The sequence below is a fragment of the Pecten maximus genome, chromosome 13 (genome assembly GCF_902652985.1).
Source record: "Pecten maximus chromosome 13, xPecMax1.1, whole genome shotgun sequence".
NCBI classification, from domain to species: Eukaryota; Metazoa; Mollusca; class Bivalvia; order Pectinida; family Pectinidae; genus Pecten; species Pecten maximus.
The window spans coordinates 25,464,184-25,482,158 of record NC_047027.1 but is presented as its reverse complement, the minus strand read 5'-3'; the positions used below and the strand labels follow the sequence as shown (position 1 = coordinate 25,482,158).

The following is a 17,975-nucleotide window of genomic DNA, read 5'->3' as shown; positions in this document are numbered from 1 at the left end:
AGAAAATGATATGTCAATAATTAATTAAATTAAAAACGATCCATTGCATTCGTCTATCAACGTTTGTTCGTTTCTATATGCCGATTTCGATACCTAAGATATTAAAGAGCTCCAATATTAAAGCATGATCATTAACACTTGCTCTATAAATCGTCTTAGAGGACCCTACTACCCAAATGTGAATACTTATGAAACAGATAAGAGCGTGAAAGTATTTGTACGAGAACAACGAAAAGTGTGGTATATTTTTACGAAAATGACAAACATCGTAAAAATTATTAAAAAAAAAGTAGTCAAGTAATTATAATCGGCACTTCGTGAATCAATACCAGTTGATGTCGCCGTTATGTAGCTGTACGTGAATTAATAGAAGAACGTACAACACTTTTCCACGGTGTCTAAGTACGATGAGCTAGGGTATCACGTTTATTTGTACGGCAAAATACGTTAGTCGAGTGCTCTGGCCATATTTACTGACCAAGTGTTAATGTAGTCATTCGTGCCGGTCATGTGACCACGCGGGTAATAGAGGACCGACGAAACATCCCTAAAATTAAAATCCGGACGAGAAAACAAACAGAACTGACGAGGAAATTTTCAAAGAATTTATTTATTAAAAAAAAAACCATAACTATTTTTGTTTTGTTTAATTATAAATCCAACATTAACCCACATGCGTTATCAAGTTCCCGATATACATTAAGTAAAATAGTTTATATATACTCTTTAGATATCTATTATATAGGGAGATAGTGACATATGATTATGTAAGAAACAGTTCAACATTAGTATATCTAAGCTTAAGGAAGGGTAACGGAAATAACCATTTAGCAGTTAAGTATCCATGATTCGTCACCCGCCACCACCACTTCACAACAGCATGCATTGCTTAGTCATCTGAGATATTTTTGTCTGCCTGCCTTGAACTTTTACACTGCATGAAGCATCAAGAATTTGTCTTTATCAAAATAATTATAAAGATAAACTAGCATTTGTGTAAGCCTGGAGCATGCTCAGAGACTGAAGATCGTTTGTTGCAACAGGTTGACTCGCAAAGACAAATAAAAAATAATATTATATTACTATATTGTTTAAATGTCATTGATTTAATGACTGATAAACTGAGTCCACAATATATCATTATTCAAAATGAATAATGTTTGACGTTATAGAAAATTCAGTGTATTTAATGAGTACAAAGTGTAGTAACAAAGATGGGGTACACATTATGGCTGTAAGTCTCGCTCTAGATACAAAGATAAAGGGTGGGGTAAAAAGGGAAGGTTTTACAAGCCCAAATTGTCATCAGAATGTGAATAGCTAAAAGATACTTGGAGACGCATGAGCAATCTTTTTCTAAATACAAGGTGACGACGCGTGCGCAGAATCCCAACTGGGCAGTGAACATTTCTGATTTGTCCGTAGACCAAACGTCCCATATGATTGGTCAATCAGGGCAGTGATGATTCCCTAAAGGATAAGACATGCATGTCCAGTAACACGTAATAGCTATAATTAGCCACAGTTGGTCAGAAACTGGGAGATGACCCCTCACTGAAATAGTTACATCTTTGTCTAATTGACTAGAGTCAGCCTGATTTTCAGCTAACCAAATAGATTCAATTGTATTAATGCAATTTTATTAAAATATAAAAGTACAAAAAAGGAAACACCCACTTACACCAATGCATGTTATAAATTGCATGTATGTAATACAAAACATAATCAATAATATCGATGTTTATTTTGTTTATCAAATTTTGATTAAAGGATTAAAATATTTTTTTTGTGTTATCAAACCTTCCCTTAGGTATATTCAGTGATGTTTTCTTCTTATTTTAATAAAAGAATGCCTAGGAAAATGGAATCATTCTTTTCTGAGTTATGCAGTTGTTCCGGTGTAATTCTGATCTACTTCATATGTGCATGACCGCTAAGCTTTGGACAACTCTATCTCATCCGGGTTATGCGCCATAACATAACACTACCTACTTAAGGAAGCGTCATCTTTTTACGTAGCACAATCATGTTGCAAATGAATAACGTCATCAATTTCCCCTCTTATTTCATCTGAAATTGATGATGGCTGGCCATTTTTCGCAAACAAAATTAACATGTCATTTTATGTGTATAACCATTAATGACAAATGATGTTCGGTTAAAAGCACGTCAACAAAATAGTCAACATTCTAAAGCAAAATTTCAAGGAATTTGAGCAAATTTGGAACTATTCGAAACCAGGTTATTTCTGGTTACTGCAAGGATCTTTAGTTGACAAATATATACCGCCTGAAAAATGGTGGCGAATCACAAAACATATATTGCATCTCAAAGACAAATGGGACACCGTTACTCATTCACGGCGAACTGAAAATACATCCTTCTCTTTAACCTCCATATTCGTAACTGATAACAATGTCGACGTTTTACCCATGATTGTCTCAACAACCACACAATGTCGCTACTTTCAACATCACCGAACAAGATATCACTATCAACTACATCTTCTCATTACCATCATAATCATCATTGCTGTTAATAGGACGTTAAACAAAAACAAACCAAACAAACCAAAGCATTACCAACAAACACGCAGGCCCCGAAACCATCCCTCGTAAATTTTCTTAAAAGGTGTTTCCCATTCACTAATAAAGCCCTTTCCACATAATATTCAATAAGTCAATATCCTCTGGAATACTTCCTAATGTCTGAACATATGCCCATGTTACCCCTATATAAAGGTAAAGGATTAACTCTTTCCGTACTTTGTGTTCTTTCCGGATTCCGTACCGGAAGTAGCTATTAGGCTCGCCCCCGGAAGTTTAAACAAAATGGCAGACTACATGTGCATTTTTGGTGTGTTGTTATTTTCATATAGACACAGAAAGGTTAGTGTTATATTTGTACATGATTAAGAAATATTTAACAAAATAATATCTAGATAAGATTTATCACTCTAAAACGACCTACATTATGATACCTAAACAGCAAATGTAGCAAGCCGTCATATTGTTTACATTAAGAACATATTGAGAAAATATCAACTATTACTCTACCGGAAAAAACACATAAAACAAACGAAATAAAAATTATTTAACCACCAAAGGTTTTGTTTCAAAAGCTTTGAACACATTTTATAAACCATTGCATTTGGTAATTGTATTTATCTGTTGATGCTGTCAACAAATCAACACTTTTTAAAACGTCAACTTACGCATGTGGGTTAATGTTGCATTTATAATTACAAAGAACAAAAAACATCATGTTTTAATATAAATTCAATATTTAATGATTTCCCGGTTAGTTCTGTTTGTTTTTTTGATCGGATTTTAATGTTAGGTGTCCAACGTCTTTATCGGGATGTTTTCGTCGTTCCTCGTGTTCTCGCGTGGTCACGTGACCGGCACGAAGGACTACATTAACACTTGGTCGGTAAATATGGCCAGAGCACCCGACCAACGTATTTTGTCGTACAAACAAATATGATACACTTATTCATCGTGCTAAGAAACCGAGAAAAAGTGCTGTACATTCTTCTATTTATTCAAGTATGGTTACATAACGGCGTTATAAACTGGTGTTAATTGAAGAAATGCCGATTAATTGACTACTTTTTAAGTAATTTTGACGATGTTTGTCATTTTCGTAAGAATGTACAGCACTTTTCGTTGCTCTCATACAATTACCTTCACGCTCGTACCTGTTTCATAAGTATTGATTTAGTGTAGTCGGGTGCTCTAGGACGATTCATAGAGCAAGTGTTAATGTTCATTCTCCAATATTGGAACTCTTCAATGTTTTAAGTATCGAAATCGGCATATAGAAACGAACAAACGTTAATAAACGAATGCGATTGATCGTAATTAATTCAATTAATTATTTACAGATGATTTCCAAAGACATAAGGTATAGTTAGAAGTTTTCGGCTGTACACATGCAAGTTTATAAATTCGTCACTGTGATGAAACCACCGTCCTCGTTGCCATGGCAGCCGATCTAAGCTGCGATCACGAATGCACTGACAAAGTGAAAGTTGAAGTATTTTTCGCAGCATGCGGTTTAAACTTAAAATTACAATCACACCTCACATTGATTGGGGTTGTTTAATCATACCTGATCAATTGAATTATCAGAAAACTAACAAAAACATTAAAAAACACAGAATGAAGCTTTCGTGTCAGGCAGTGCAGACACAACGCGGGATCTGTAAACAATGTGACGTCATTGGAATGTACAAGTTGCAACAATGTACAACAATGTATATTTTACATGAATACACTAATGAGCAACAAAACGGGACGCAACATTAACCCACATGCGTAGTCTGTCGACTATAGTCGACAACGATACTGCAAGAGTTAAGGTGCAATCCATTATAGGATATCTCTGTTCCTCTTATTTTCAGCAAAATATAAGAAAAATGTCTTTATGTTTGATTATCTCTCTATAGATAAAATTATTTCTAAAAATCAATAAGATCTTCTACCAAAGGATTGAACAACATATGAACTCCTGGCTCTTTACGATGCAATGACAAATCAGTAAGAAAAATGTAAATATCTGAAATCTGAATAACTTGGTGTCGTCCGAAAAGAGATTTACATCTGACTAAATAGTATCTGGTAGGCCATTAATGCAGATGACAAACACTTTTGGAACGTGTACCGATCCCTGGGGAACTCCGGAGGATACATCGCTCCAGTTGGAATACTTGCCCTTTAAAGTAACTCTCTGTTTTTGTGTTGACGATGGAGCTGGCCGTACATTTGATAAATGTTTCACTGGTTACATAAGATGACATTTTGCTTAAAAGTCTTATGTGCGGAACAGTATCGAACGCCTTCTGAAAATGTTTCATGTTTAGCATTAGCCAGATGTATCGTATTATTGTAATCATATCCGGTAAGATAATCAAACAATAACTTTTAACTTTGCTAAAACCTGCTATATTGTTTGCTTAGATTGTCATTGGCACGTTCCTGGTTATCATTAATCCAGTAGATAATGTAAAACAGGCATCAATACTCACCACTAAATGGACACAAAAATGATTTAACTGAACGTGCATACAAATATGTGGAAATACATATTGATATTGTCAAGGCTAAGGCGTTAATGAAGGAAAACAGAATCATTGGTGGTCTTATAAAAGACATGCTGGGCACAATATCTTATCTTGGTCAAACATGTATAACCCCGGGCAGGGATATCAATCATGTTCTGCATTACGGAGACAGTTTTGTACATTTTGTAAGCAGAGTCTAAAATTTAACCTTTACGTGTATTTTCTTCTGATTTGTTTCTCCTGACAAGAATTAATTATCTAACTGTATTGTATGTTCAATAGGAACTCGTGTATACACGTGTAAGTATGGCAATTGTTAACTATACACGTGTATACATGTTGTGGTTGTGTGTGTCTCGGTTAATGTATGTCTAATGTAGCAATGTGTTGATCTTGTTAGCTCTCCAAAAGAGGCTTACTTCCCGTTAATTACACTATCGTTTACATTGGCATTTAACAATATCTGTTAAAGACAATGTGTTGTCTACGCTTCGTAGGAGATACGGGTAATAATAATTAAGAAAATCAATTAAAGAATGTAAATTGGGGAGTTCATATCATATACTACAGGACTGTGTAGTATGAGTATATAGCACCTTAAAATGTTTGATTAATTTCATATGAATCACGTTTAACTATGGTAGAAATCTATACTAGGTACTTTTAAACTGGGTACCAAATTTTCAAATTTCAAGTGCTGAATAGTGTTTATGCGATTTTCGCTTGCAGATATATCCTAACCAAAGTAATATATTATCAAATATTTCCAAATTCGATGGGTTCAATTTTGTCATTTCTTAAAATGTCATTAAGTAGTCCATGTCGGTTTTCTACTCCTATAACATCAGACGTCGCCGCTCTGACAACTAATTTCGTGTGCTTACACATTGTATATAGTTTTGAAATGTGAATAAAATTTCTTTTCTATAAAAGTAGTAAATATGAACGTATTTTGAATAATTTCAATTACCTCAAATGTAAACATGCAGATACTCAAAATGTCTACTAAAACTATTGTTTATAACGTACAAATATTGACAACATAAACATCATTTGGACAACGACAGCTAAAGAAATAAGTTCAACGTAGGAATAAAGCGAGCACACAATTCACAAGAATATAGTTTTAGATTGTAATACTATAACACGGTGATGCATCATAATAACCTTTTTAGCAATTGTTCAAAACAGATAAATCGTTGATGATCAATTATTGAATTTCTTCAGTTATTGATTTTTAATTGATTATAAATTTAATTGGTTATTTGGTTACTGATTGATTGATGGTCGGTTGATTGTTGATTTACGGTTGGCCACTGAGCGGAAACTTTGAAATCTTAGCTGGGAATGTCATAAGAGCTGCACTGTAAAAGATCGTCTACAGTTGAGATGTTGGTTCTAACAAATTATAATTACGAAATGCAAGAAAATTGACAACAATAAATTTAATTATAATAACATGTTCAGTGAACTACGTGGCCCTTGCCCTCTTGTTTATTTATAGTACTTTGCCCGCACTCTTGAGATACGTTTATATTCCAGTGATATGACCGGTCCTATTACAATGTTATATTGTATCTGGGTTACCTTTTTATATACCGGAAAGTCATTTGGTTCATAGTTTATGTCTGTTTTATCGTCGTGAGTCTGGTGTCTCCTATCATGGATTATCAAATTTTTAATTTGGTGATATTCAATCTACTACTGGCAGGTAAGTGAATCATTGTACCCAAAAAATCATCATCAGCTGAAAAAACGTTTAATTAGTTATAACCTGTTTGATAAACTTATATCTACTCGCTGTTGTCAGCGATCGATTGGTGCGGGTATAGTGTAACCGATAGTTAATGTTGATCAAGCAATGCAGATAGTTTCTAACTGTAGGTTATTTTTAACTCATCAATATTTAAACGTAAAGTTACTAAACGTATCAGTTTTGGTAGACCACGACATGCCTAACTTTCTCTGAATGAATTACACATAAGTCAGAGATATAAGTATATACGGAAAGGATAGTAAATGAGATTTCATGCCAATTGTTTTACTTTAAATAACAAGAAATATCTTTAAAACAGATAAACGGCATAGTTTTAATGATTCTGGTGGTTATAATGTAAAACTGCTGGTGAAATAAATCAACGAACTAATACGTTTCATCACGGATAACAATATTATATCGGTTTAAATCATTTTTGATGATAATAAGACTATTTGAATCAGGAATATAATTTTATCAATGTGTCATTTGAATAGATGCATTCACTTATTCAGCTTACATTCAACTTAACTTTGGTTCGTTTTTAACTGCATATCGGCATTTTGCATTTACCGCTACATTAACCAATCACATACTTCATCTTGACAGGAACGCCACCTGTCGCGTCATATCCGGGGCAAAAAGAAAAGCATACGGCTATGCCGAAAAAAATCATACTGTCAGCGTGTGTTGATGTCCAGCTTTTCTTATTCATGTTTTTAGTATCATCAGAGCCGAGTATTGATATCCAACCTTCCCCCGTTGCAATGGTAACAAAAGGAGCCATGTTGTGGCTGGCCTGTACGTATGACCTGGACGGAGGGACACTTGGACATCTACGGTGGAGGGATGAGGAGGTTAGAACGGTTATCTTAGCCATTCCTACATCTACACCTCAATGTTCTACATCATTTCCTGATAACTACAGTATAGACTGTAACCTAGCCTCTAATGAAGTCAGACTTGGGATCCTTAACCCTGTACATGGTGATACATACACCTGTAGTGTATACCTGTCGGATGCCACGCTGAACGGATGGGTGTCAACACAGGTGTTTATTATTGGTGAGTTTTGTTGTATTGGTAATTAAATCAAATTGTGGTTATGACGTACATTTTGTATATGCAGTTTGATAAAGGAAAGACTCAATAGTTAATAGATTTTTCAATGATTTTTTTTTCAATGAGTCGATGATCTACACGAAGATCCACGACACAATAACCTGACGTAATGCACAAAACATGGCGTCATACATGTGACGTCATAAACGTGTCAAGGCTAATCGCATATATATTGCTTTGTGCTTTATCGTTTGTATTGAACAAATGTGTATCTGATGAAAACAATTTGCATTTTTTTCACAAAATGCATGAATAAAACAGGTTTGATACATAAACATACACTTTTCGCTTACAGAAGACATCTTTGTTTTGATGTCACAGATGATGGATTTTTAACATATAATAACATATCGTATCAATCGATAATGAAAGACAAAAATATGTTATATTTAAGAACAATGGTAAGCCTTATGATCGTGTAATGCTATTACCTCGTTGTTCCTTATGTATATTTAAGTTGGATTTAAATTAATTCAAAATTTTAGAATGAACAGCCATCTTGTTTCCGTCATGTCATAGTTACAAATGTGCGTACAGCCATGGTTGGATCACATCTCAGATGTTAGCTAATACATGTGTTGTTTTCGCTATTAGTGTTGTGTTGTTATGAGAAAAATAACTTAAAACGAATATCATATCGATTCAGATTTTTGTTGTATTGTCCACATGATTTATACTTTCGTGTTGTCATAGAAACTTATAAACATTACAAATATTTATTTCCAATTGAATGACGTTAATGGTTGAGGTTTGGGGGGATAAAATGTGGCTTTGTTATATCTGAACACTCTTATGTTTCAGTACCTGTACCCAACGTTACCTTAACTTCCCCTGTCAGTGACACAGTCACAGTGAAACCAGGCGGCAGTCAGGTGTACACGTGTGTGACCGGAAGTTGTCGTCCTCCTGCCCGGATAGACTGGTACAAGGATGGTGTAAACGTCACAAATCAGACCGGAAGTGTTAGTAATGACGGTGACGAGTTTGTGACCACCAGTTCGTTTACACTGACCGGGGCCAAAGATGACAGACCAGCCACTGTCCAGTGTAGGGCTAGTAACGTGGATGGAATGACCCCTGTCCAGTCCGGTGTTAAAACACTAGTTGTTCAATGTAAGTTTGTTTTTGTTACCTTACATAAAAGTTTAAACAGTGGCTGACATCAATGTAATTTAGAGTTGTGTGGTTCTATTCCATGACATTAATAGAAAATATGAACTGTTTGAGTCATATATGTAAATGTCCACCATTTTGCAGACATTTACCTACCTCAGACACAGGTAACATTTACTTTACACTGTACGTATACCTACCTCAGACACAGGTCATATTAACTGTACACTGTAAGTATACCTACCTCAGACACAGGTCACATTAACTGTAGACTGTAAGTATACCTACCTCAGACACAGGTAACATTTACTTTACACTGTAAGTATACCTACCTCAGACACAGGTCACATTTAGTGTACACTGTAAGTATACCTACCTAGTCACAGATCAAATTTACTGTAGACTGTAAGTATACCAACCTCAGACACAGGTCACATTTACTGTACACTGTAAGTATACCTACCTCAGACACAGGTCACATTTACTGTACACTGTTAGTATACCTACCTCAGACACAGGTCACATTCACTGTACACTGTAAGTATACCTACCTCAGACACAAGTCAGATTTACTGTACACTGTAAGTATACCTACCTCAGACACGGGTAACATTTACTGTACACTGTAAGTATACCTACCTCAGTCACAGGTCACATTTACTGTACACTGTAAGTATACCTACCTCAGACACAAGTCAGATTTACTGTACACTGTAAGTATACCTACCTCAGACACAGGTCACATTTAGTGTACACTGTAAGTATACCTACCTCAGACACAGGTCACATTTACTGTACACTGTAAGTATACCTACCTCAGACACAGGTCACATTTACTGTACACTGTAAGCATACCTACCTCCGACACAGATCACATTTACTGTATAAGCTGAAAAACGTTTCATTTGTTATCACCTGTTTGATAAACTTATATCTACTCGCTGTTGTCAGCGATCGATTGGTGCGGGTATAGTGTAACCGATAGTTAATGTTGATCAAGCAATGCAGATAGTTTCTAACTGTAGGTTATTTTTAACTCATCAATATTTAAACGTAATGTTACTAAACGTATCAGATTGGTAGACCACAACATGCCTAACTTTCTCTGAATTAATCACACACAAGTCAGAGATATCAGTTTATACGGAAAGGATAGTAAATGAGATTGTATGCAAATTGTTTTACTTTAATAACAAGAAATATCTTTAAAAAAGATAAACGGCATAGTTGTAATGATGCTGGTGGTTATAATGTAAAACTGCTGGTGAAATAAATCAACGAACTAATGCGTTTCAGCACGGGTAACACAATTATATCGGTTTAAATTATTTTAGGTGATAATAAGACTATTCGAATCGGGAATATAATGTTATCAATGTGTCATTTGAATAGATACATTCACTTATTCAGCTTACATTCAATCTTAACTTTGTTTCGTTTTTAACTGCATATCTGCATTTTGCATTTACCGCTACATTAACAAATCACATGCTTCATCTTGACCAGTAACGCCACCTGTCGCGTCATATCCGGGGCAAAAAGAAAGGTATACGGCTATGCCGAAAAAATCATACTGTCAGCGCGTGTTGATGTCCAGCTTTCTGATTCGTGTTTTTAGTATCGGCAGAGCCGAGTATTGATATACAACCTTCCCCCGTTGCAATGGGAACAAAAGGAGCCATGTTGTGGCTGGCCTGTACGTATGACCTGGACGGAGGGATACTTGGACAACTACGGTGGATGGATGAGGACGGAGGTACTATCGCCGCAGTCACTCCTACAGCTACACCTACATGTTCTATATTATCTCCTGATAACTACAATATAGACTGTAACCTGGACTCTAATGAAGTCAGACTGGGAATCCTCAACCCTGTACACGGTGATACATACAGCTGTAGTGTCTACCTGTCCGGCTTCACACCAATAGGACGAGTGTCAACACAGGTGTTTATTATTGGTGAGTTTTGTTGTATTGTTAATTAAATCAAATTTCGGATATGAATTATATGCAGCTTGATAAAGGAAAGACTCGATAGTTAATAGATTCTTCAATGATTCTTTTCAGTGAGTCGAGGATCTACACGAATATCTACGACACAATAACCGGACGTAATGCACAAAACATGACGTCATACATATGGCGTCATAAACGTGTCAAGGCTAATTGCATATATATTGCTTGTGTGCTTTATCGTTTGTATTGAAAAAATGTGTATCTGATGAAATATCTTTGCATCTTTTCACAAAATGCATACATAAGACAGATTTGATACATAAACATAAACTTTTTGCTTACAGATGTAACCCAGGTGTTATATACATATTCATATATATATAACATAGTATACGTATTGTACGTTGTATACCTCTCCAGGTATACATAAGTATTCATTGTGTATGTGTGCGTCCAGTCCCTGTGTACGTGACATGTTGTCTATATTATCCTGTCAAAGTACCTGTCTTGTGGAATGTAAGGTATGTGTACAAAGTAGCCGGACCAGTCCGACGTGACATGGACATCAGCATGAACGCAACTCAGCAATTAACACCTGCACTTGCTTTGCACGCTCGTTGCGTTCCCACACCTGTTTACGTAACTTCCTTTCTGGCTTTCTATCTCTCTACCTATAGCTATCATTCTATTGCTGGACGTCGGCGCAAGCGGTCCAGCAGCGCAAAGCACTAGCTAGCATCGGTCATCGAGAGATGACCGAGTTGAATTGTCGCCATATAGAAGCCTGGTAAGTTGACATTGTAGTAATGGTGAATGGTGTGTGGAACTCGCGTTCGAGACTGGGTGAGTGTGTTCGATTTGGAAGACTTTGTGAGTAAATGTTTGTCTTGTCTTTGTAGGTTTTATTATCTGATATTAAACCATCAAACGAACTACTTCTGTCTCTGGTATATTTCCACACCCCGGTGACAAAATGGCGCCCAACGTGGTTTGATAATCATACAGTATTGAAACCAGGCGGCGACTACACAATGTCAGATGGTAACATTATGTTCCTTGTCGAACGAGCCCAGCGGTAAAGAACCTGACTTCCGGCATAAACATCATGGATGTGCGGTGGAGAAGGATTTTGTTCGCTTAGTGGTGGAGATCCGGACTCCTCGTCGACGGAATCTGAGAGAGATGGCGATTTTGTGACTTTTTTGACATTTGTGTAATTGTATTTTGTGTTGTCTAATTAGTTCGGGAGGAGTGCGTAAGTATGTAGGGTGACCGTAGGTAGGAGATTGTGAGCGAGCTGAGGTATTGTCAGCTTGCCAGGCTTCGCGTTTCGGCTTTGTCATATTCATAAATTCGATTTTTCTTAGCGCGTAGCGTACTTTCCATCTTTTCATTTTTCTATTACTATTCGTCTATTTAACCATCTACAAATTCCCACTTGCTTTCATGTTACTTACAAATTCACGACTGAAACAGACACTTTGACAACTATGTGTTTATCGGCTACTTGTGCCTATATTATGTAATGTTATGTGTGTTTTGGTTCTTATGTGTATAGGATTTAATGTTCTATGTGTAGATTATATGCATTCAGTACAGATAAGTTACAAGTATGTATTGATTTTCAGCCAGGTACCAGTTTGGCAGGGGCTGGTTGCAGTCAGTGTACAGTTTAATATTTAAGTACAGTAAAGTATGAAGATTGGCATGTGAGTAACTTGTGTTACAATATTTATTTCAGCTTTGGTATGAATTCAAAATTACAGAAATATATTGAGAAACCTATTGACTGTAAAAATGTAAAACTAGTCAGTAAGCCTATTATAATAACTTCTAGCAAAGGGTTTTCTTTGAGTAGAAATTTAGATATTGCTAGGAATTTGGGTGTAGATCTCGAAATTGTTTCAAAAGCTGGTGCTAGGTTTGCGGATTATCTACCTTGGCTACATAGGAATATTCCCAAACTTGTACAGTTACACAGTCATATTACTCTCTATGTGTGGTTAGGTACTTGCGACCTGACAACTAAGCGTGGCCCATTTATTGAGTTACGTCACACAACTTTTGAGAGTGCCCAATCATATTTGTTTTACTATATAACAGAGTTCAAGAAATTTATCTCTTTGTATCCCTCTGTGAGGTTAGTATTTGTGGAGATACCACCCTATTCTATCATAGAGTGGAATCGTTATAAAGGTCATTCTGAGCCGGAGTCATTTCAGGATCAAGAAGTTAGTCTCAGGGAACAGCTTTTGTTCCTGAATGATTTCCTCAAATCGTTGAATTTCGACTTGGGGGTAACCTCTCCTTTGTTGAGAGTTGACCTCCTCAGGTACAGAAAAACAAAGGCCCAGGGGAGTTATAGGGTGTCTGTCAATTTTAAACTGTACAAGGATGGTATTCATCCTGGGGCTTTGTTAGCTCGTTGCTGGCTAAAAAAGTTTGTTGTATCGGTTTTGACAGTTTGTGTGTAAACTGATTATTTAATTTACGCCATTCACTGTCATATATTTGTTTCCATTCTTAAATACATGTAGATATTTTGTTCAGTGTTATGTACTACGTCACTTATTACCGGTGCCCGGTGTCGAGTGCCTTGTAGGTAGGGGATCCCCAATCACTTGGTCAACTCGGTCATCATTTACTGGTGTTGGGTGTAGGTATATTATCACTGTTGATTTTATAGTGCTATAGTTTTACACTGGTATATCTTATTTAAATTTGTAATTGTAAGCATGACTGATAATGAGCAAGCTGTTGCTAATGACAAACCAGATGGCAAGAACATCACCATGTCAGAAATGGAAATGATTAAAACTCTGAGTGCCACAGGGAAATATGATATTACTCCCAAAAAGGAGAAAATCCCTGGTTTTGGTGATGGTTTTGTTGGAACCAGTACTCCCTATACTGGTTACTGTAGGGGTGAGCCAGACCTTGACAATAATGAGAGCTATTTGGTGAAAGCTCGAGAGGTTCCCAAGATACCTCAATTTTCGGGGGAAGATCCTCCGGTTAAGGGGGATGTTTCCTATAGGGAATGGCGTTTTGAGGTTCAGTGCCTCACAGACGACCCAGAAATTACGGACAGTCTTTTGTCTCAGGCGATTCGCAGATCTTTGCGCGGCACAGCACGTCGGAGGCTGATGTCGTTGGGAAATAGCCCAGACCTCACCTTAGTACTCTCCAAGCTAGACAACTTCTTCGGGGATGTAAGTACTAATGGCATGATAATGCAGGAGTTTTTTAATTCTTTTCAAAAGCCTGATGAGTCTGTAACAGATTTTGGTTGTCGCCTTGAGTCCATGTTGCATGTTGCAGTAGAACATGGATATTTGGATCCATTCTCAAAAAGTGAGCTTCTGCGTCACAAATTTTGGACCTCTTTGTCATCTGACAGGTTAAAAAGTCAGACAAGGCACAAATATGATACCATCAAAGATTTTGACCTACTCCTTAGAGAGATTAGGATGGTTGATAAAGAGATCAACTTACAGAACACTGTTTCTAAGGACAGTGCATCTTCTTCAACCTCTAAGGGAGTTAAGGCCCGACAGCATGCAGTGCAAAGTGAGTCGGTGACCAGTTCTGAATGTAAGTCATTAGAGGAAAGGTTTCATGCTCTTGAAAAAGACATGAATACCAAAATGGAGTTGTTGTTGGAAAAGTTGGATACTTTAGGTAATAAGGGTTCTGGTAGTGATAGGAAAGGGAACAGGAATAAGGGTTACTACGGTAACAAGAGTAAAGGTCAAAGTTAGGATCAAAATCAAGGTCAAAAGAAAGGTCAAGGTCAAGGCAAAAGTCAAGGTCAGGATAAGAAAAACTCAAAAGAGTAGAGGTCCCTACTGATGGCCGAGTGGTGACCTGTGGTGCTAGAGCTGACGGCCAGGATAATTTGATAGATAGGTTAGTTGGTGTTTCTAACGAGGGTACCATCTATCTTGATAAGCAAGAGTTTAGGGCACTTATCGATAGTGGGTCCATGGTTACGACTATTTCTCAGAAAGGTTTTGAGTCATTAAAACCACGTCCAGTGCTTCATAGTTTGGAGTCATTGGGACTTGAGGTTTCTGTAGCTGATGGATCTAGGTTGAAATATTTAGGCTACATTGAGTGTAATTTTACTTTACCTTTTTGTAACAATCTAGATATGCCCATCCCTGTACTTGTGGTTCCAAATACTACTTACAATGAGAGTTGTCCAATTATAGTAGGAACCAATATTATTAGGCAGTGTAGAGACCTGGTTAATGAAAAAGTTTGTTGTGATGTGATTCCTGCTGAATGGCAGATAGCTATGGACACTATTCACTGTGACCATTTTTTGGTTAAGTCCATGAACAAGAAACCTATTAAGGTACAACCGTTTGAGTCGGTTGTTGTTGACGGTTTGGTGAGGGGATTTGATCCCAGGATAAACCAGGTTGTTACAGAAAACTTGGCTCAGGACAGTAGTTATACTGTATGTCCCAGGGTTGTTAACATAAACCAGAGCTCAAGTGTTGTGAGACTTCATGTAAAGATATGTAACATTACTGCCAAGGCAATATCAATAAGACCCAAATCTGAGTTATGTCAAGTACAGGGGGTACAGATAGTCGATAATCTAGCATCGGATGTAAAAAGTATGGTCCCTCAGTCACAACCAGAGGAACTTGGTGTTGTTATAGACAAGGATAATTTGACTAGGGAACAGTTAGCTGAGGTCAGTCAAACACTTGGTAACTGGAGTAATATATTTTCCAAAACCCCAAGTGATTTAGGTAGTACTAATTTGATCAAACATAAGGTCGAATTATTAGATGAAAAACCTTTCAAGCAACCATACAGACGAGTTCCACCTGCTATGTTTGAGGAAGTACGTCAACATGTTAAGGACATGTTGGACATAGGCGTCATTCGCGAGTCAAAGAGTCCTTTCTCGTCAAACATAGTCTTGGTAAGAAAAAAAGATGGTTCGCTTAGGTTTTGCATCGATTACCGGATGTTAAACTCTCGAACCAAAAAGGACGCATACATGCTCCCTCGGTTCGATGACGTCATTGATACCCTTAGTGGTTCAAAGTATTTCTCAAAGCTGGACCTGAGGTCGGGATACTGGCAGGTAGAGATGGAGGAGGAGGACAAATATAAAACAGCCTTCTCGGTGGGTAATCTCGGTTTCTATGAATGTAATAGAATGGGATTTGGGCTCACCAATGCTCCTGCTACATTCCAAAGGTTGATGGAGAAATGCATGGGAGATTTACTTCTCCGTGAGTGTCTGGTATTTATCGATGACATCTTGATTTTCTCAAAAACTTTTGATGAACACTTAAGAAGGTTACAGTCAGTGTTTGCTAAGCTTGAGGAGCATAACCTGAAGTTAAAACCATCTAAGTGTGAACTTTTCAAGACCTCAGTATCCTATTTGGGACATATAGTGTCAGAACAGGGTATTAGTACTGACCCTGATAAGACAGTTGTAGTACAGAATTGGCCCATACCCAAAAATATCAAGGAGCTTCGACAGTTCCTAGGGTTTGTTGGTTATTACCGAAGGTTTGTTAAGGACTACTCTAAGATAGTTCAGCCTCTCAATTCTTTATTGAAAGGTCATGGCACTACAAAAAGGGCTAAGGAAAACCTTCGTAAAAAAGTAACAGTTCCTACTAAGTGGACCTGGGAGGAAGCCCAGCAGAATGCCTTTGATACCATTAAAAGCAAAATGGTAAGTCCCCCAGTCTTAGGCTATGCTGACTACTCCAAACCATTTGTGGTGCATACAGATGCAAGTGGGTCCGGATTAGGTGCTGTCCTTTACCAAGTCCAACAGGGTCACAAAGTTGTTATAGCATACGCTAGCCGTGGGCTTAGACCCAGTGAAAAGAATTATCCTGCTCACAAGCTGGAATTCTTGGCTCTCAAATGGGCGGTCACTGATAAGTTTCATGACTACCTCTATGGCACGTCCTTTGAGGTGATCACCGATAACAATCCGCTGACTTATGTCCTCACTACGGCAAAGTTGGATGCTACGAGTCACCGTTGGGTAGCCGCACTGGCAGCGTATGATTTCACCATATCATATAGATCAGGGAAACTGAATGTTGATGCGGATAGTCTCTCCCGTCAACCACAGTTATTCTCGGACGCAGTAAAGGCAATTTGTCAGTCAGCCATGGTTTCTGTGCCATTGATTGCCTCTGTGTCAGATGAAACTGCCCCTCCTTCGGCCGGGGAGGTTGTAGGTTCAGGCACTGAGGTTTGTAGGGTTGATTGGGTGCTAGAGCAGAGGAAAGATCCTGCTCTTGCTAGACTGAGTACTTTGTTTAGTAGCGACCTTTTCCCAGGGGGAGAAGCATCAAAGAATGAGTCGCCTGAAGTACGCAAGTACCTTAGGGAACGTCGGCGCATTTCTTTAGATCAGGGTGTTCTATATAGGACAGCTACGGTAGACAGTACTCAGGTTAAGCAGCTGTTAGTACCAACAGCTTACAGAGCCCAGGTCTTGAAGGGTGTCCACGATGATGTGGGTCACCAAGGTAAAGACAGGACCCTTTGGCTGGCTCGACAGCGATTTTACTGGCCCGGTCTTGAGAAAGATGTGGTAACTAAGGTTGAACAATGTGGGCGGTGTGTCAGGAGAAAGACCCCTGTTAAACGAGCTGCAGGTTTAGTTCCAATACTTACTACCCGGCCATTGGAGTTAGTGTGTATAGATTTCCTCAGCTTAGAGAGATCTAGAGGAGGATATGAAAACATACTGGTTATGGTAGATCACTTCACACGATATGCTCAAGCGGTACCGTGTCGTAATCAGACTGCCCATACCACAGCCAAGGCCATATACGAGAACTTCATAGTACATTATGGGTTCCCGGAGAAGCTCCATAGCGACCAGGGTCGTAACTTTGAGAGCAAGTTGGTAAAGGAACTATGCAAGCTCGCTGGGGTCAAGAAAACTAGAACTACCCCAT

At 37.8% G+C, this 17,975-nt stretch overlaps 2 protein-coding genes across 2 annotated transcripts in view; one reads left to right on the top strand and one right to left on the bottom strand.

The window, feature by feature from the left end:
- Nucleotides 1–4,801, bottom strand: part of LOC117340577 (nephrin-like) — a 13,966-nt gene extending 9,165 nt beyond the window's left edge. The window contains exon 1 of the mRNA XM_033902337.1: nucleotides 4,666–4,801. Within this exon, the coding sequence (XP_033758228.1) occupies nucleotides 4,666–4,801 (136 nt within the window). The remainder of the gene's footprint in view (nucleotides 1–4,665) is intronic.
- Nucleotides 4,802–7,588: 2,787 nt separating this feature from the next.
- Nucleotides 7,589–17,975, top strand: part of LOC117340576 — a 145,425-nt gene continuing 135,038 nt past the window's right edge. Inside the window, exons 1-3 of the mRNA XM_033902336.1 lie at nucleotides 7,589–7,886; nucleotides 8,745–9,056; nucleotides 10,675–11,016. Of these exons, the coding sequence (XP_033758227.1) occupies nucleotides 7,589–7,886; nucleotides 8,745–9,056; nucleotides 10,675–11,016 (952 nt within the window). The remainder of the gene's footprint in view (nucleotides 7,887–8,744; nucleotides 9,057–10,674; nucleotides 11,017–17,975) is intronic.